We start from the raw sequence: 21292 nt of genomic DNA, 5'->3' as shown, positions 1-21292 counted from the left end.
CGTTATAGATCTAGACCTCTAAGATTAAACAGTTCAGTGGGATGCGTCGAAAATCGGTAAAAACTACAAATTCCAGTGATTCTGAACTACGTCCGATAAATCGTTTACATCTTCTTGCATCAAATCAAAATCAACGTTTAACTTTGCCCAAAATACAGACAGTTCACAATTATCGTCTAAGTCAATGGAAGTTGGCGGCTGGTACTTGGCCTTGATGTTGTCTTTGGCTATGATTGTATAAATTGCATTAACATTAAAAACCTTGAACTTAAATGAGAATTTTAATTAAAATGCTAGCAACTAGCGCTCAATATGCGATGTCTGGCATAAGAAGCGGGATTTGGCGGCGCCTCGACTGTGTCTGACATAAAAATATTCATCATAAGTAACACCCACCAGCAGGAGCAGCAGCAGCAGCAGCAGCAGCAGCAGCAGTAACAACAGCCGCCAGCTGCTCACTGAGTCGCCGTCGCCGTTCCTGCCGCTGTCGAAGCTGGCAGCGACGCGGGCAGCAATTGTGCCATTTCAATCGACATCTGTTACTGATTTCAAAGAAACTTTTGTTGACAACACAAACAAATGCCAAACACAGCAGTAACTGAGCTGGAGAGAACGAGAGAGAGAGAGAATGCGAGCGGGAGAGGGGAAGGGAGAGACAGTATGTTGTCGCCTGGGGCCAATGGGACAAGGTACAAACGTTTGACGCTTGCCTGCGCACGACTCCAGCCGCAGCGCCAAGTCCGGGTCTCACGTGTGCCCGTGCCCCCTTGACGGCCCACCACGACCCACAAAAGTGCCGCACAGCTGACGCTAACGTTATCAGCAAGCAAGTGGCTTGGCCTCGTTCTCGCTCACTTGCTCTCTTCGTCCCTTTCTGACTCCCTATTGTGTGTGTGCGTGTGTGTGTTCTTGTTTTTGTTTTTGTTTTTGTTTTTGTTTTTGCCGGCTACAAACAAAGTTGACTGAGGTTGCCTGCATTTGAAGGCTGTGCAGCAGCAGTAGCAGTGAATAACATGTGCGTGCCCCGTATGGCTGCGTATGTGTGTAGGAGAATGTGTGTTTTTGGCGGCGGCATTGTCGATAATAACGATTTGACTGAGAGGAACGGGGCGAGCGCGTGGTTTATACATGGACGCAGTTAGAGCGCAAGTTCCTGTTGCCGTTCCTATTGCCGTTCCCGTCGCCGTCCCCGTTGTCCTTGCGTTGCTGTTGCCGTTGCGATTGCCAGCTTTTGTGCGCGTAACATGTGTCAATTACAGACACACACACATACACACACACACACACGCAAGCAACCAAACTAACTGTTCGCACATACACTGACTGTTCTCGCTCACCGTCTATAACTCAAAAAGCTGCCAAAAAGTGTGCGCACATTTTTTATACGCGCAGCCTGAAAGTATGCACATATATTTTTTATACGTTTGCCTGCCGGATTCTGACAGCTACGCCCTGGCGACGACGCCAACTGCGCAGCTGCTGCTGCAAATGAAGCGACGGCGGCGTCTGCTGGCGACCGGCTTTATGTTAATTTATTTTGGCATTGGAATTTTTTGTGCGGCAAATTCTTTCCGTTTGCCTTTGTATTTTGGCTATGGGGCAAACGTTTTTAATTAAAAAATTTGAAGTTTTGCTCTTTGAGCTTTCCTTAACAGTGCGTCGACAGTTTCATTCATAATGTCTTATTACATTATAGGTGAACAAAAATGATCAAATTTTTGTTTGAATTTTATATTATTTATATTTTAATAGCTCTAAGCCGATAGGCATTAAGCAATTCTTATAGCTTTGCTTAGTTTACGATAACTTCACCTTCTATTTTCACCCAAATACAGAAGAATTATATTTCTGAATCTGATACAATATCTAACTTTATGCTGTCTGCCAGATGAACTCTCGATTGATCCACAATTGCGTAATGAATAATCAATCAGTGGTAAATTACTTCCGAAATCTATTAACATCAATCTTGAATCTTCTAATTTGGTTTCAGAGTCGTGCTAATATAATTATCGAAAACTTAAAACTGAAATTTTTCACTTATTTATGTCGACAAACGGTCATTAACAACTCACTTAATTTTCAAGCTTCCCCAAAAACTAGCTACATAACTTTTCGAAAATGAATGAAAGTAGACCAGAAACAACTAGAAAGAATTTCCGTGTTACATACTCTCAGGGAGAACAGTTTTATGCCGCAGGTCTTTTAACTTTTCATAACTCAATGGAGCATTAATGATCATTATTGTCAATATTATTACCATTAACTATAATTCATTTATATGCAACTTTGAATGTATTTTTCGGTGTACCAGGTACAGTTTATCGAGGCAGAAGTAACTTAGAGATGGAACATTTCCTAAATATCAAGAGCTAATGCCTCTAATTATATTTTAAATAAATAAATAATTGTTAATAAATAATTTTTAAAATTAAATTGACTGTCAATATAAAAAAATAAACGAGTAAAGAAATATTTTATTTTATTTAATTTATTTTGTGTCGCTAAGATAAGCTCTTCGAGATCGGTTGTGTCGCGCATTGTCAAGAACGCACTGATCTACTACTATTGCTACTTCGTGTGCTAAAAATAGCACAAGTCATAAACTTTCCGGGCGCTGCCTTGTGCAGTGTCGGCAGCTAGACAAAAACAAAACACACTGAGACAAGACTGCACTCGTTGCCCTTTTGGGCTAAACATCTCCAAGAGGGGCAATAAACGCTGTACTTATCATTACATTATAAATCAAAATGGATAGAAACCTTTCTTCTAACCTCAGCTTAGAAACAAGCCGATTGATTATAAGAGAATGTACCGAATAGCTGGTAAAACCCCTTTGGAGCTAAGAACTGAGTTTGATAATAATCAACACCTACCACGTGCCGACTCTCAGAACCTCAGCACGACAGCAACAACAATGTCATTTACTAGTGCTACTAGTAGTACAATATATACCACTGCATCTACTGCAATCTGCAGCGCGATCCCTAGCGGAATCATGGTCCAAATCTCACTGGAGCTGCTACAAAACTGGCTGCAGCCCAAAAAATGCTGAACACTAAGAGGAAGAAACCTCTATCTCCCTATAATAGTTGTAAAAGAGTAAACAGAGATACACACACTCCGCCTCAACTAACATGGCAAAATCCAGCAACAGTTTTGCTTTACTAGACATGGACATGGATGTAACTTCCGAAAGCGATGATGATATGAATTCCAAAAACACAAGAGCAAGTCCAACGTCTGCTTCCATTGCTGATCATAGCAACACTTCTGATGCAACTGATACAGTCAACAACCTCAACATGAGGAACCCAGCAACAACAAACACCCTATCGTTGTGAGTGTCACTGATCTTAATGATCTATTTGAAGTCATTAGTGAAGTCACTAGTATTGACAACGTGGCAGTCAAAGTCAACCATACAGAATTATAGTAAGGGGACTTCCCCATAGCACTTTGAACAAAGAAATAGTTGCCAATTTTTAAAAATATGCTTTTGATGCTCTGCAAGTACACAACCCACGATCAAGGACAAACAGCGATGAAAAACTAAATATATTCTTTATAAATATAAAACCATGCAATAAAATGATCGAAGTATACAATTAAAAAACACTTTGCCGCCAAGTGGTGAGAGTAGAAAGGATGCGCAAAAGTTCTGAAATGATCATATGTACACGTTGCCAGGAATATGGACATACAGCCAAATACTGCCCCCGCCATCCTAACTGTGCACGTTGTGGCGGAGACCATCCCACCAATCTATGCATAAGTTCAAGAGATGAACCGCCTACCTGCACTCACTGTGCAGGTAACCACATGGCAAGCTACAAAGGTTGCCAGTGGTACCAGGAGTTCTATCGACGATCAATGGGCTCCTCAACGATCAAGAAGAACCAAGCAAGGACGCAGCAGACACTACGAAAGCAGCATCATCAACCAACTCGCCAGTAACCACAACAGCTTCCTAATATTTCCAGAATCGGAACAGGTGGTTTATCCTATGCGTCGATAGCAAGAACTGGAAATGCATCTGTTCAGAGTCGCATACATAATATTCAAGCGCAAGTCCAGTTAGCTAAACAGCAGCAACGTGAACAACAACAACAAAACAAGAAAAACAGTTAACGACTAGAACGGCTCGAAAAAATGGTCCACGAAATGGTCAGCATGCTAAGGCAATGGACTGGAGACTCGTCGACTCACCAGCTTCATAACAACGTCTCTGACTCACAATGAACTCACTAAGGGGCAAACCGGAAGAGGACCCAGAGTCATATCGGCCTATAAGCCTAATCCCCTCTCTGTCTAAACTATGGGAGCGGACCATTGCCAAAGACAATCTAATATCTTACCGGATCACCAATTTGGATATCGAGATGGACATGGCACAGTGGAACAAGTTCACAGATTGGTGAAACACATCCTGCAGGCGTTTGATGACTCAGAATACTTCAACGCTGTCTTCATTGACATGCGACAAGGTGTGGCACGATGGATTGCTGTGCAAAATAAAAATCCTTCTACCTGGCCTACTATGGCCTCTTAAGGTCTTATCTAGAAGACCGTGAGCTTAAAGTCGAGGTAAAGGATACAATCTCGTCCACATACTCTATGAAAGCAGAAATGTCGCAGGGCAGTGTTCTTGGTCCGCTGCTGTTCTCCTTGTATACCTCAGATATACCTGGATGCTCCCTCGAAAGCTCTCATTGCCACTTATGCTGATGATGTTGCAATCATCTATAACTCTAAAAGTCTTATTGAAGCAAGCACTGGACTACAGATTGGATTGGTGCAAGCGGTGGAATCTAAAAGTCAACCCGCTAAAAACATTAAGCCCTTGCTTCGAAATATCTTGGAATCACACTGGACAAGCGTCTCACCTTTGGGCCGACAAAAAAATGTCGTCTCAGACTGCAACAACTGCGATGGGTCAACAATAAAAAGAGCTCCTTACCGCTGAGTTGCAAAAGAGCTGTCTGCATGCAGTGTATCCTGCCGATATGGCTCTATGGAGTGCAAATCTGGGGAATTGCTGCCAAATCCAATTACAAGCGGGTTCGGGTATTGCAGAACCCAGTACTACGACAGATAACCACCTCTCCCTGGTATATACGCGGCTCAATACTCCACAGAGACCTCAAGCTGTTTACTGTCGAAGATCAGATTGGAAGACATACAAGCAGATACACGGATAGATTGCAACAACACCGAAGCCTACTTGCAAGAGGTCTAATCCCTGCCAGACCCCTAAGACGTCTTAAACGGCAAGGCTTTGCCAAAACGATGGGAATGCAGTAAACTATCGACTTTTAATTCCTCATAATTTAATTCCTCATAATTCCATATGTATACATGTGTTGTTAAGGTACTAAATTTGATTGTACAGGTTCTAAACTTAATAATAAAAAAACAAAAAATAAATAAAAATAAATATAAAAAACTAAATTATTCTAATTGATGGTGAGTTGGATTTCGTCAAGTTATACAAAATGAAATTTATTATTATTTATCCAAACAAAAAAAAATAACAATTTTGAAAAATACAAATTGCTTCAAATTTGTTTTTATTTATCTATGTGAAAAACCAATATACTCTTTTCACTTCGTGAACGAGCATAAACAATTGTTAAATTTATAAAATCAAAACAAAAATACTCAACGTTGCGTAGCGAGAAACAGAATTACTAAAGAGCAGTACATTTTTATTATGCTCGTTCACGAAGTGTGTATAGAGTATATTAGTTTTGCATATTGTCTGGATACCCAACCGTCTTGAAATGTGGAAAATTAATATGCTGATACAATCCCCGAAATTTGAATATACTATATTCGGTGTAACAGAAAGGCTATCTTTTCAATTTCTCAAATATCTATAAAACGTACAGATATACATATGTTATGTCTAGACCATATAAAAAAAATAAATATAAATATAAATATAATAAAATAAACGAACAAGCATTATGCAGTCAGGCACGCCCGATTGCAACAGGCGTACTGGTCTAATAGTAACTCTCCCAAAACATTTGTACACTCTCGGAATGCTCTCCGTCAGCTGGTTTGACTGGCTGATAAATAAATAGAACCGACAACGCGTTTGTCTCGCTGAGAGAGATCGCTCAGTTGTTGTTAGTTGTTGCAGTCGATTAGAACGTCTTGTTTTCGTGTCGTTTGACGAGTGTGTTGTTGCTGTTGCAGTTGCAGTTATTGACATTGTTGTTGTGGCTGGTGTCTCGAGAATTGTGCCAAAAGTAGGTCAACTGAAAATAAGAACTTGAAAATTTAAAACAATTGAAAGCCAGAGTTTAAAAGTGAATTGACGTCTGATAGACAGCTGACTGGCTCAATCGAAGCCACAGTCAAAGTCAGGCCCACGTAATCATCAATCAGTTATTTACATACGAGCGTTTAGCCAAGTTGCCAACTAAACCTAGTCAGGCACTGCGCGTGCAGAACGGTTTACTGTTTTGTGTGCTGCATACGAAATAAGTCAAGGTCCCCTAGCCCCAGCCCCTAGCTCCATGCCCCATAGCCGATCTCATACATACATATACATTATATGCATAAAAAACACATTCATATTTATATATGACGCGCATGCTAATCGGCACAGCGTACTGTGGTTAAGCTTTGAAATCACTAGACAACATTTTCGAAGATTTAACAGAGTAATACCAATTCTACTAAATACAAATGTTTAGATATTTTCTATTTACGTTTAATGATTTCACATCTTGTACAAAAATATTGATAGTGATACATTATATATATATGTTTATATATTAATGTTCATATATATATGCATAAATATACATTTATGTATAAAAATTATATATATAAAGATAAGAAAATATAAATATTTACTATAAAATTCTACATTTTAAAAATACTTCTATTGATATTCGTTTATTTACTTAATTTTAGAATTTTTCATTAATTGATATAAATAAAAAAAATTAAAAAATAAAAAAATATATTCATAAGAATCTATTTTTTTTTAATTTTTTTATTTATTTTATTTATAAAATTTTGAATATTTATTATATTTTTAATTTGAAAATGTAGAATTTTATAGTAAATATTTATATTTTCTTATCATTAAAATTATAGAAAGCTAAAAATATTTATAATATAATCTTTATACATAAATGCATATTTATACATATATATGACCATTAATTTATAAACATATATACTTATAAATATAAGTTTATCGCTTTTATCACACTGTGCGGGCTCTGCCATATATGGCAGCTTCTCGTGGCAATGAACTTTATGCGGCGCCTGTTGCTTTAACTGTTCACTTGGTACTCGTTTATTGTTGTTGCTGTTGCCGTTGCTATTGCTGTTATTGCCGTTAGTTGATAGCCTTTAACCCTTATGTGAAGCATGTTTGTATAACTGTGGACTCTGCTTATTAATTAAATAGAGTAAATTTATATAATATAATTTCCATCAATTAGAGTTTGTTTGTTGCTATATAAACTCATTCTAATTTCACGCATGTATATGTACTTACCTAGTCCATAAACACCTTTGTTAAGCCATTGTTGTCTGTTATCAAAATGCACTTTCATATATGTGCGCAGCTGTTTTTTGTTTTGTATTTTTAAAAGTGTTTTATTTTGTTTTTGTTTTTGCTTTTGTTTGATAAGTAGATTATGCGCTTGTCCCAGCGATATCAGTTGTGCTTGGCTCCACGGCTGGTTCAGCACCATAAGGTGTTGCCTGTTGCCTGTTAGTAGCATATTGAACTCTAAAATATTCAATTAAAAGTCTAACAAAGAGTAGAATTATTTAAAGAAAGTAAGCGAAAACACTATATATATATATATATCAATTCAACATTGACCTTATGCTGCGTACTTGATATTCAGTCTCTGATATATATTATTAGAGTATTCCACATTCATCAGAATTGGCTTGCCAATGAACAGTTGTTATTTAATTATGGTTAGTTGCTCAGTCCCACAATTCAATAGATTTCAATTAGAAAATAAATATTGTTGACAGAGCTCAGAAATCTTTTATTATATTTAATTTTTAATTGAAAATAAACTATTTTAGTGGAAAATATCTATACAAATCTTTCATCAGTTATTCATACTATACAAATATTTATTGACGATATTTATAATAAAATTAATATAATAAATTTAATATTAAAAACATTTTGTCTTAAATGCAATTTTTTAAAATTATTTATTTCATATTTTTAAGTCATATTTATTTATATTAAATATTTCGTAGAACATATGTTATCTTCACTGTAGTGCTTGTAGCTTTTCACACTTAAAACTCACACATACCTAACGACAGCCAGATTTGAGTAGCCTCGCACTTCTCTTTGGAAACCTCAGCTAGAAACCATTGACGCTCTCAACGGCAGTATCTAAAGCTTGTTAGTTAATCTTAATGTTCATGACAAGTGTATGGGATCCACATTTCTGTAATGTTTGGCAGTAAAACTATATCAGCTCAGGGCAGCCCGGCCCGATAAAAGGTTGGCTAGACATGTGTATGTGTATAGTCAGAGAGATAGAGAGAGAGAGAGAAAGAGAGAGCGAGGGAGAGGGCGAATGAGTGTGTTTGAGTGACGGAGGTTACTGAGTCAGTGCGAGTCGATCGTTGCAAGGAGGAGTATGACGATATCGAGTTAGATTTTATAAAACTGCCAGTTCATATATATTTACTTACATATTCTTTTATAATGAAATATATCTTTGACAAGTGAGCGAGTGTGAGACGCATCCAGATCCTAAGGAGGACGAAAAGGCAATGGAGATATTGCTTGAGCTCAATCTAAAACAGAAGGTGGCCACTCGATTGGGCATACTGCTAGTAGGATGCACCATCTTTGGGTTCTTCTGCTGTGATAGCGCTTTGGCCAGCCTAACACTGGGCGCCCTCTTGGCCCTAATGCTGCGCAATCCCACAAATATCTTTGCATTCGTAATGACCTGTCACAGGGATATCATGTAAGTAAACCATCCAAAGACCATTCAAATTCATATTGGACAAATTCAATTTATAGGGTACTTCAAAATGATCGACTTTCAACTTAGATAGTGATCGTACTTTAATGAAACTTAGTATAGCTATTTCTGGACAGTCAGATACTGTATTGCTGCCGCTCGGATAAGATTAGATCACTTCATATGCCATCACGTAGTACATAGAAGCTCAACTTTATTCAAGATATTTTATTTCGATCGATTTTTACGGATTGCGATCTCATCTATGCCAATGTCAGCTTGGACAGATTTGAAAAGTTAAGCATTCAGTTCTAAATAGCTTGATTAATTATTTTATCAAATTTAAAATTTAGTTTAGGAATATTAAGTACTGAAATGAGAAAGGCGTACCAGTCTGGTGTCTGTATATCAAACCTGAGGCTATGGGATAATGCGTGTTTCAGAAGAATTTTTGAATCATGTTCTTAATAGTCTCAGTATAGAACGTAAATGTTCCTCAGCGAGCTACTCATTTGATTACTATATTTTAACTAAACTAAATACAACGTCCATTCACTAGCTAGGATGTGTGATTAGGTTCCTCTGATTTGCGTTTGATATGACAGTCTTCCAGGCTAAAAGTTTAATGAAAGTAAAATCTCTTGATAGAAAATATTGATACTAAGAATGGTTTGTCATATCAGATGCAATTTTTTTGAAGCTCCAGCTAATTCAGTTCCCTCACTTTGCAGTGCGTTTCAACGCTTCATTGCACTTAACATTTATCTGCTTCGCAAGGATCGCAGCGGATGCATCGTGGCGCAATGCTTTGAGGAGCAGGCACTAAAACATCCGCAAAAGATTTGTTTCCTGATGGACGAGCGTCACCTGAGCTTCGGTCAGGCCTTGCGGTTCAGCCAGCAGGTGGCGGGCTACTTTCAGAGCCGCGGGTTGCAGCGCGGCGATTGCGTAGCGTTGCTGATGGAGACGCGGCTGGAGTACACTAGCCTGTGGCTGGGTCTCAGCCAGCTGGGAGTCATCACGGCTCTCATCAACTCACATCTGCGCGGGGACTCTCTGCTGCACTGCATCCGCGTAGCCAAGGCCTGTGCCGTCATAGTGGGCAGCGAGCTAAGCGATGTGCTGCTGTCGCTGCCACCATTGGAGCTATCCATCTATCAGTACGCGGACGTGGATCAGCATACCTTGCTGCCAGGTGCCGTCGACCTAAGAAGCGCTCTGGCTGCACAAGAGCCATTGCCGTTGAGTCGCCATCCTCAAAGCAATGCTCGGGATAAACTGCTCTATGTATATACGTCTGGCACCACAGGCCTACCTAAGGCAGCGGTCATCACTAATCTGAGGTTTCTATTCATGGCAGCGGGCGCGTTTTATATGCTGAAACTGAATCGAGACGATGTGGTCTACAATCCTCTGCCGCTTTACCATACAGCCGGTGGAATTGTGGGCGTCGGGAATGCCCTACTCAATGGGTGCACCGTGGTGCTGCGCAAGAAGTTCTCCGCCTCAAATTTCTGGAGCGACTGCAGCATGTACAACTGTACCGTGGCCCAGTACATTGGCGAGCTGTGTCGCTACCTCCTTGCGACGCCGTACAAGCAGTCCCTGCAGGAGCCATTGCACCAGTTGCGCCTCATGTACGGAAACGGGCTGCGGCCGCAAATCTGGACGCAGTTCGTCTCTCGCTTCGGCATACCTCAGATAGGGGAGATCTATGGCGCCACTGAAGGCAATTCGAATCTAATTAACATCACAAATCGCGTGGGCGCAATCGGTTTTGTGCCCGTCTTCGGGCGCAACCTCTACCCCGTCCAGATAATCCGTTGCGACGAGCTCACGGGCGAGCCGCTACGAAACTCCAAAGGCCACTGCATACGTTGTGCTGCCGGCGAGGTGGGCCTTCTGGTGGGTCAGGTGGATGCGCGGCGTGCAGTTAGCGCGTTTCATGGCTACGCGGACAAGGCGGCCTCTGAGCAGAAGCTATTGCGCGGCGTCTTCAACAAAGACGATTGCTACTTCAACTCGGGCGACATGGTTGTCTGCGATATATTGGGCTATTTTTACTTTAAAGATCGCACCGGCGACACTTTCCGTTGGCGGGGCGAGAATGTGGCCACCCAAGAGGTGGAGGCGATCATCACCAACTGCATTGGGCTCAGCGACTGTGTGGTTTATGGCGTGCAGGTAAGTCAATCACAAAGAACTAACAGTGCTCTAGTCGCGGATGCTCGACTAGGAGATACCCTGAACCCAGCAAAGACCTGATACTCCCATTGTCCTATGCTTCTTTTACACATACATTAAACACCACACATGGCTGTTTGCCAAAGCACAAGTCTTGAGTATTTTGAAAAATGAAAAATATTGTTAAATAACTTACATATTCTATCGGAATATTTGTTATTTTAGTAAAAATCTAAACTCTTTCAAATATTGGCTACATTTGCAACTGAATCTAAATTTTAGAAATTTAATTTGGAGCTAGTATCCAAGAATAAAAAAAAAAATAGATATCAATCTATATGCAATAATTGGTAGCTTTTACTAAAAAAGGCTTAGGAGATCTAATTTAATGATCGAAATTCGATAATGTTTGTAATAATATGCATACTATATTAATAAAATGCATACTATACGGACTTAAGGACTTCAGGACTAAGCTAAATCGACTTGGCTGTTGCCCCGGATCAACAATACATAGTTTTTGATTAAACTATTATAGCCTGAATTCCCATTTTCAATAGGTTCAGACAACTAAAATGGGGTGACTAAATGCCATCTACAAATAAAGTTTGGCGGATTTTCAGTATTTAGAATTCTAAGAAAAATTCGGACAAATAGAAATAAAACTTTTGCGCTACCATTTAATATCGAGACGATCGGCATTTTATTTATTTAAATTAATTGGTGTAACGCGTGTTAACTAAAAGTTAAAACTGAGAGAAGTTCTAAAGCCAAAATCCTTAAAACGAAAAGGCATATTATTATTATAATAAAATATTATTTTAAATGATTAACAAAATAATACCAAGCATTTGAATTAATTAAAAGATTTGTAAAATGTTTAAAGCAAGGTAAAAACTAAAAGGAAAAAGTAATAAAGATTACCAAATTACTAACTCAAATGTATGCCCAATGCGCAATATCTAGGAATTTAAGTTATAATTGTATTGCTAAAATGCTGTCCGATCAGTTGCAACTATAGAAAATATGTGAACTATACAGCTTCACTAAATTTGAAAAATTGCATTCAAATCCAAAGGTATTAAGCGAAAGGCTTAGCCAATTGTTTTTCTTTCCTATTCATTTACGATTAAATTAAAAAAAAAAAAAAAATATATATATATATATATATATATATATATATCTATATATAATATATATATAGATATATATATATATATATATATATATATATATATATATATATATATATATATATATATATATATATATATATATATATATATATATATATATATCTAAATTTAATTAAAGGCACTTAATTTAATTTAAATCAAAATAGTTGTGTGCGTATTCAAGTTTGAAGTACATACATTTTATTATAACTGAAATTCTTATTTTCAATCTGGAATTTTGATTTTCTCAATAGAGTAGACCTGCGATATGAATTCATTGGCCTTTTAGTGTTTTAGAGTCTTGAGCTGTTTAATGATTGTTAAGCTTTCACAATGATCCTCCGCATTGTATCTTCCTCTTTAAGCATAAATAAACATTCACTCAACAATTTGAATTGCAAAAGGCTTGGCTAGTTAAGTAGTATTTCAACATGACATTAGTATGCACTGCAATATATTTTCATTTCCTATTGCAGATACCCTATGTGGAGGGCAAGGCTGGCATGGCGGCGATTGTAGATCCTTCGAGGAAAGTTGACATAGAATATCTGTCTGTTGGGATACGCGGAAGCTTGCCGCCCTATGCGCGACCTCTATTCATTCGGCTGCTGGACGAGATACCACGCACAGCCACCTTCAAGCTGAAGAAACGGGAGCTCGCGCTAGAAGGCTACAATCCGGAGTTAGTTAAGGATCCCATCTACTTTTTGAATCGCGATGGCATCTATCGGCAGCTCAGCAGGGAGCAGTATGCCTCACTGCTGGCAGGAACTGCAGGCCTTTGAGAGGGTCCCAAAAGGGCTCCCGATTCGTTCCTTACACTTAAGCTTAATCTAGCTCATGTACACAGCCATTCACACCCATTCATATCTGTTCATACAGTTACTCGCAAATGTATTTTAACACTTAAAAGAAACGACTGATGAAACTTTAGCCAAAGCCGAGCGCGTTTCATTCCCATAACTTGGCCATAAAAATGGCAGCTGAACCGATAATGGCCGCCAATACATTTCCGGTGGATGCAACATGGTGGGGCACGCAACGCCATGGAGCGACCATAAGCAGCAGCACACAAGACAGCGCCGGCCAAGATATATCGAAAGTGTTAAATCCCCAAGATTAAGTTCTCGCTCATTGGCAGCTGCTGTGGCCGTTTTGGCTGTTGCTGCTGTTGCTGCTACAGTTGCAACATTAACGCCATTTCCGTTCGCTAGCGCCAGCTGCGACGCAACAACGGCGACGGCAAAGCCAACAACGTTTTGCCGTCCTCTAAGATAAACGATGTGCAAAATCCATACAAACAACAACAAAGCAGCTGCAGTCGAAGCTTGGAGTTGGAGTTGCAACCGCAGGCAGCGCTGCCAAAGTCGCAGCCGCAAACATCGCTGCCACCAATATCGATGGCGAAAAAGTTGTGGCAGGCAATCATAAAAAACGAAGAAATTCCAACAAAAGCCGCTACTTCCATGAAATTGGTTACCAGTCGAGCACCAAAAGGGGCTGCCTGCTTGCCGGAGAGGGGGAGGGATGCTCAGGGAGGGCAGAGCTTAAGTTCAGCATACTCATAAAATGTATAGAGACACTATATCATGGCTTTGTGCACCATTTCAGTGTTGTGCCCGGTTTGTTGCATTTAAAACGAAAACATCTCTTTTAGGTCGCTGTCAAAAAGATATATGAAGATCATCCATATCTATCGCAGCTATTGCAGATAGATATTGTGTTAGAGGATATAATTTCCATGGCCTAATTGTGTGATGTATGTGACATTTTGTGCTGCGATATCAATCGATTCCTGTAAACATAGCTTTGTGCCAATATATTGAACCAAAATAAACAAAACACTAAGAAATCAACAAATCAATAGTAATTCAAATTATAAACTATAACAATTTGTATATGCAAGTGTCAACTGTTTGAACTGATCTCTTCTGCTGCCTTCCTTAGTTCCAAACTTGTTTTAATTTGTATTTTATAATTGTTGAACTGTTTCAATTGTTTTGTTGCTCTGCCCTAGATCTACTATTACCAGAGCCAACTCAAGGAGCCCTCATGATGCTTTTACCTATCAATTACCCTATCAACAATCCGCGAATGCGCCACACGCAAACATCCTTGCAACATCAGCAACAACAAACTTATTTCCGCCAATGTGACTATCAAAAAAGCACATAAAGTTGCATTGGCAGGCAGAGCTGTGTGGCAGGGAAAAGCGGAGGATGGGGCACCCACCGGTGCAGCTGCTAATGCCACAAAAGGCAAGTAGTGCGAGTTTTGTCACCGACGTGGCATGGCATTGGCACCAACACCAACACCAACACCAACAACAGTAACAGTAACAGCATCACTGTTGCCCTTGCTCCATGGGGCGTGCTTCCTCAACTGGTTGCATCGTCGCCGTCATAAACAAAATGGCAGTTGCTGCGGGCATGGCGCATGTATAGCTAATATCAATAAAAACAACAACAGCGGTTATTGATGTTGTTGTTGCAACATCGCGTGCTTCGCGCGCTTAAGGAGAAAAATTAAAATATCTTCAATAATTTTTTGAAATGTTCGACGACTCTCGCCGTCCTCTGTTTCACCACCTCTCATTCGCTCTATATTCTACCTTCTTTTTCTCTCATTTCTGCCTCCGTTTCTTCCTTTTGGTCTTTCTCTTTTCGGGCGTTGGCGTCTGGTGGGTGGCGCCACAGCTGCCGTTGGAATTTCAAAGCTATTAAAACACTGCGAGCCGAGCAACGACCAAACGGGCTCCGTGCTCCAGCAACTCTTCATTGAAATTGTACTTGTTGCCAACCAACAGTTCGAGGGGTATATGAACTATTGCACCCAGACTGCAACAAAGGAGTCGCACTTAAGGTGTAAGTGCCTCAGTGGTTCACTTTCAAATAGAAGTAAGAGTGCTCCAGTCGAGGGTGCCCAACAAGGAGATTGTCTGAACTCCGCTCGATCTCGATCGTTTTGAATCACACTGCATATTTTGTATGTATGTATAGAAACACAAAACACATGCACTTACAATATATATATATATATATATATTTATATATGTGTATACATATAATCATCAAAAGCCTTTTTTTAAGTGATCTCCAGCTCGCCTTTTTGCTATCAAAAAGCATATATTTCACCAAAGCCAAAAAGTCAGACTTCGACTTCTACAACTCCTTGACCTCTTTCCTTTATCACCGCCTCTACTTTGCTTACTTACAAAATACCTGCTGACAATACGAACTTTACTATCACAACTGCAATAGAATATTGTTAAATTTGAATCAGGTATGCAAAGTATTGAAGGAAATGAAAATGTAATTACATGCAAAATGTCTAGACTCTACCTCCAAAGATATACGATGTATACGATATGTAATTAAAAAACTGAAGTTCATTAACATTTTTAGCCAATTACATTAAACGGGAAATAGCTATCGATTATTTGAAACAAAGTTGATTTGCTCATTCCGTGCAGGGATGCGGATAGAGGGACTGTGCCAGATAGACTCAGCCTGACCATTAATGTCTCTAATTTGTGGATTACCTCCAGAATACAGGATAAAAATATAAAAATAAGTTGGTAATAATATAAATATTTAAATATTAATGTAGACATTAAGCTTTATCTAACAGTTTGCATAAGTTAATTAGCTTCCAAAAGATTTTTATTAACATTTCGAGCGAGCTGCTGATATCCTGCTTTAAAAATGATATCAGAAAGAGTATACGGCATTCGTTTTGTTGTTGCTGGCTTGGTTGGTTGCTTGTATGCATTTGGGCTTAAAGATTTAGCTTGCTTTTGTTTTTATATGCCACCCAGTCTCCGAGTCGCCTAGCCGCCGCATTGCCCTTTGCCCTTTTCGTAGCCAACGCTGCTGTTGCTGCTGCTGCTATTGCTGTTGTAGTTATTGTTGTTGTTTTTGTTGTTGATGGCAACTGCTCTGTTGCTTTGTCGGTTCGTGCTAATTACATTGCACCTGTGCGTGACGTTTGATGTTGCCCTGTCAGAGCTTCGACTGCTGAATGTCGGCTGTCTCTGCTGTTTGCTGTTGTTGGTTTTTGCTTAGTTGTGGGCGTAAAGAGGGAAAAGGGTCTCTTTGGATTTTGCTTCAGTTGCAGCTGCAGCCTCATAGACGGCAGGAGCAGCATCACCAGAAGCAGTTGCCCAGTAAAAATTAATTAAAAGCCAACGTGCGGCGTTGCAATTAAATTCGATTTGACTCAGGCATCGAAGTTGACGCTGACTGCGCATCGAGCTCAGCTGGGCGGCTGTTATTGACATCATTTAATACAACAATACAGCAAAATAATATTGCACACACACACACTCGCACACACACACACACACACACATAGAAAGTTCATACAATGCAACTGCCTCAGCCTGTGGCCTTTGGTTGCTTTTGTTTTGTTTGTTTTTGTGTTTTTATTGTGAGCTTTCGCATACGTTGGCAGCTGTTGGCCGATCTGCCTATTTGCTGCCGATGTGTGTGTACGTGTGCAGCATGTGTGTGTGAGTGTATTTGAAATGGCTGACTGCCTGCTGTTGGCGTGCGACTGCCTGAGTGAGAGCGTGTGTGTGTCTGAACCTCACGCTGTTTGTTTTTTGGGCTCTGCTTCATTCGTTCGCTCGTTCGCTCGTTCGTTCGTTCGTTCGTTCGTTTTCGTTGGCCCGTTGATTCGTGGCACCTTTTGGATTTGACAGTTTTGTAATTAACTGCAGTCAACACATGCGCCAGCGTCGATGCCAACCTCAGCGCCAGCAGAGCCGCAAGCGACGCCAGCAACTGTGAGCTAAATATGTTGCATACTTTCAGGCTATACAATCGAAATTGCCAATAAGCAAACGTTTGGCATTTTGGTGCGCAATTAGTTTTTTTGTTTAAAACTTTCCTTCGTTGGCTTAATCGGAGAAGCCAGCTGCAGCTGACGTCTTATATATGTATTTATGTACACCTATATATTTTACAGATTGCTTGAGCACAATGGCTTAAATGATTTTTGGGGAAAGAATCCAGTTGTGAATTATTTTAGATTCGAATTATTTATTTATTAACATATATTGATAAATATTGTGGACTGATTTCTAAAGAAATTTGTTACTGCTTCAAATCAAATTTATTATTTAAAACTTATTTATAATTCATCATACTTAGACTTTGGACCCTAAAAATAGTATTGAAAACACAAATATGAAATGGACACCAAAGTTTACCTTTTCAGTGATAAAAAGTAAGAATTTCGCGACCGAGCGCTACGTATTTATTATCCAAACGCTGTTAGCTACAAAACTTTGCTAGATAGATTTTTTTCGATTTTCCACGCCCCAAGAGTATTGTATATATAATTTTTAGTAAGTAATTTGCGGAGATCAACGATAACTTAATTGGTAAATTTTGAGTTTCTAACTGTAGAGCTGTAAACAATATAGTTTTTTAGTTGGCGGGGAATTATCATTTTGTCACGAAGAAAATGACCTGTCTACTTTTTAAGCTAAGGCTGGAAAACTATGGAAGTTACAGAGTATTTTCGATATGTCACACCAAATGGCATAGCATCAAATCTTTAGAAAATATACATTTATTCGATTTGCGAGGCCCCCTAAGATCACAGAGATATTCACTCTATCATTTTGTTCTTGGGCTGTCAACGCGAGTCCAAGTTTCATTTCCCGCTTCGGCACGCAGGCTTAGAGGTATAATCTAAACTTAGTAGAAACGAGAAGGATGGAATATTGTGAAACATGGAGTTAATTAATTTATTAATTTCATTGCTACTATTCCTAGATGGACATCAATAAACTTGAGATACTATTTACTCACATTACTTGGCGTCTTTCTTTCAGTTAAATGCTGAGTATTATATTATCAGAGCATGATTAGAAGATCCGACCATTTATTAAATGTACACAAAAAGTTTACATACAAGATGTAAACGTTTGTTAATATTAAAAAGGCTCCATTTATTCCACATTCGTTTCGATTGTAAACTAACAAAGAGAATTCCCCATTCATAGCCTGCAATCAGACGACAAAGTTTTGCTCTCAGCTGCTGCGACTGGTTTTAGCAGGCGGCTAGCAGAGAACCAGTCACAGCTGGCACTCGAATCGACCACAGGGCAAAGGACACCGGAAACAGGACACTGGATACCGCATACTGGACACACGTGTGTGCCACAGCTTGCTCTTGGACATCGAGCTTTACTTTGGGCTTGCTTAGACTGCGCTTGTCCGACTTTGGCCCGGGGCAGAATTTGGTCCTTTACTATGGCTGCTTCGCCGTTGGTTGTTGCTATTGCTGCTGTTGTTGTTACTTCCGGTGGTGGTGGTGGTGCTGCTGCTGCTGCTTCTGCTTCTGCTGGTGTTGTTGTTGTTTTTTATGGCCAGTCCTTGGCGGCCTTTATGCGCCCGCATATTAAACAATTATTGCCAAATGGCAAACGACAGCTGCGTTGTGTCACCATCGGCGATGTCGTTAGTGTAGGCCGAGTTTGCATGAGGCCGGCTCCTATGCGACGGCCACGTTTTTTAGCCAAGCAGCAGCAGCAGCGGCACGATATGCCCAGGACCTCGGATTGGGCTTGCGATTGAGCGTGGGCAGGGGGGAGGGTGGGGGTTGGGACTGTGGGCCAGAGCCTGCATTTGCTTGCCGAAGTTTTTTTCGCGTTTCAGCGTCTGCTGCAATTTATGTGTATAAATGACAAAAGTACCGTTATTTATGGCCAGCAACCGCAACGCAATTTGGCAACACTTGTTGGCCAATTGGCAAAAATGTGAAACGAGCTGAGCCGCACAGAACAAAAAAGCCACCGCATTCCCAAAAATATATGTAAGCATGTAAATGTGTACTACAGCTGAGTGTATTGCAATATATAAAATATAATATATATATATATATATACACTTCTGTGTGTGTAGGCTTTTCACAGAAGTAACGGTATTGTCTATATTCCATAATATTCAATGTGAAGCAACCAGAAGGCTAAGTAACTAGTTAGTCAAGCCGGCTACAATATACACTTCAAATTATAATAAGACTAAGATTAACAAGACTATTTAAAGTGCTTTCTACAGGATTTGTAGTCGAGCTATATTGCAATAGATAATTATTTGCCATAATTACTGCCAAAATAAATTGTTGAAGCTGGCAAGCTTTAATTTGATGTTTCAGTATTTCCCAAGATATAACATTTTGAATTGTTTTTTATTCCACAAACACAAAGTTCAAAATACTCAACACTTAGAGTGTGCCAAAGGACAGCTGCTCATTTTGTTGACTTGTATATATGTATTTTTTTCTGCCGTCCTTGGCAAAATTTGAATTTTTATTGCTGATCGATGGGTGCGCGTGTCTTCTCCATGGCCACGCCCAGCCACAGGCCAAAGACGCCCCCAGTGAAATTATGCGTATTTAGGTCGTTGACTACATATCCGTATCGAGGCATAGCCTGCCGCTTGTTGCTGTCATAAATTCACCAAGGCTCTGTGTGTAAATGTGCCAATGCGTTCGCCTACAGCTCATAGGACTCGCCTCCGCCAGCATCGTCCTATGCCCTTTGCCCTGTGCCCTGAGTCCTGCGTCCCTCGGCCCTTACTGTCTGCCAATATTGACCCTTCTGTTTTGTTGTCGCGCTTTTATTATGCTAATATTTTTTAGGGGCATTGCCAAGATTTATTGAAATTACTGCGGCGCACACATAAAGCTGAAAGCCAGAGGCTGGCGGCAGGAGGCTGCAAGCTCAACCCATGCGGACGCATAGCAAACTGCGACGTCCGCGCGGCGTATGAGCATCAATTAAATAGCCATTTAATGTGCTGCTTGTTGCTTGTTGTTGTTTGTAGTTGCTGCATGTTGCATGTTCCATGTTGCATGTCATCCACTGTTGCATAATGACGCTTTTTTCTTCCAATTAAAACAACTAATTGGCAGCAAAAACTATTGTTCCAGCCAAAGGCAACAGCTGTTGGCTTGGCAGGGCAGCAGCAGCAAAAAAGCCATCGCTGAAAAATGAGTTGCATAAATTTTAGCTTAGAATTTGGCGAATTGGAAAGGAGCCCGCAAATAGAAGCAGGAATCGGGAAATTCAATTTTGACTTTTGAATCAAATTACCTTCATAAGAACTGCAAGAAAAAGGATCTTGGAAATTTAAGAATATAAATAATATAATTAAATCGCATTAACAGCTCCTGGCTCTAAAATTATATTTGTTTTTTTGTGATTTTTGATTTATGCGTGCTCTACAGGCAAAAACGCTGATGAAGATCACTTTGACCCTTGGTAAATGGGAGTCAGAAATATGGAGCAGGTGACATAATTTGGCGACAAGATCCAGGTGGTAGCCAAACAATATCTCGAGACATTAGATTGTCACCCAAGTACGGCAGTACATATTTACTGCTCCCTTAAGATCTACCGGATCTAGTGTTGACCTGAAATGAATCAAACATCCTCTAAAGTTAACCCTATATCTGCTGCCTCTACTTTAGCACTTAATTCAGAGATTGTCACCGTCCATAGCCCTAAGAAAGTCAATAGATTAATATTTCTGTAGATTAAGTTGCATAAAAGGTAGCAACAAATTCTTAATATATTTTGAATGAGCGTTATATCTCTTATAATATACCTGTGCATAATGCTTCCTGTTTAGCATACAACTTTGTGAGCCGCATCGAAGATGAAGTAAATATTTACTTTACTTATTGAACTGAATGGAATACAGAGAATTTTTATTTCAGTTCTTTAAGCGCAGAGCTCATTCTGTTGGGCATTTCCATGTCTGCTGCAGATTTCCTGTTGCACAAACAAAGCGCCTCAAAGTATGCTACACCCACGCAGCTCATAATGGAGGCAGACCCACAGAGTTTTGTCCTTTTAGCATCCTGCTGCAGACGAATTGGACAGGTGTTGCTTTTGTTAGGCTCTGCTTGATTTTTATTTATTATGGACCAGGTGTG

The 21292-nt window shown here is 39.7% G+C and overlaps 1 protein-coding gene across 1 annotated transcript; it reads left to right on the top strand.

Annotated features, from left to right (window-relative positions):
- Window positions 1–6130: 6130 nt before the first annotated feature.
- Window positions 6131–13665, top strand: LOC111599721 (long-chain fatty acid transport protein 4). The gene is made up of 4 exons (XM_023315464.2): window positions 6131–6257; window positions 8738–8984; window positions 9713–11165; window positions 12817–13665. Coding segments are annotated over exons 1-4 (2010 nt in total). The 5' UTR covers window positions 6131–6256; the 3' UTR covers window positions 13126–13665.
- Window positions 13666–21292: the final 7627 nt, after the last annotated feature.

Source organism: Drosophila hydei, unplaced genomic scaffold (genome assembly GCF_003285905.1).
Source record: "Drosophila hydei strain 15085-1641.00,03,60 unplaced genomic scaffold, DhydRS2 tig00000060-arrow-pilon, whole genome shotgun sequence".
In the NCBI taxonomy this organism is placed as follows: domain Eukaryota; kingdom Metazoa; phylum Arthropoda; class Insecta; order Diptera; family Drosophilidae; genus Drosophila; species Drosophila hydei.
Note: the sequence above shows the minus strand (reverse complement) of the source record. Positions and strands in the feature narration are given on the sequence as shown.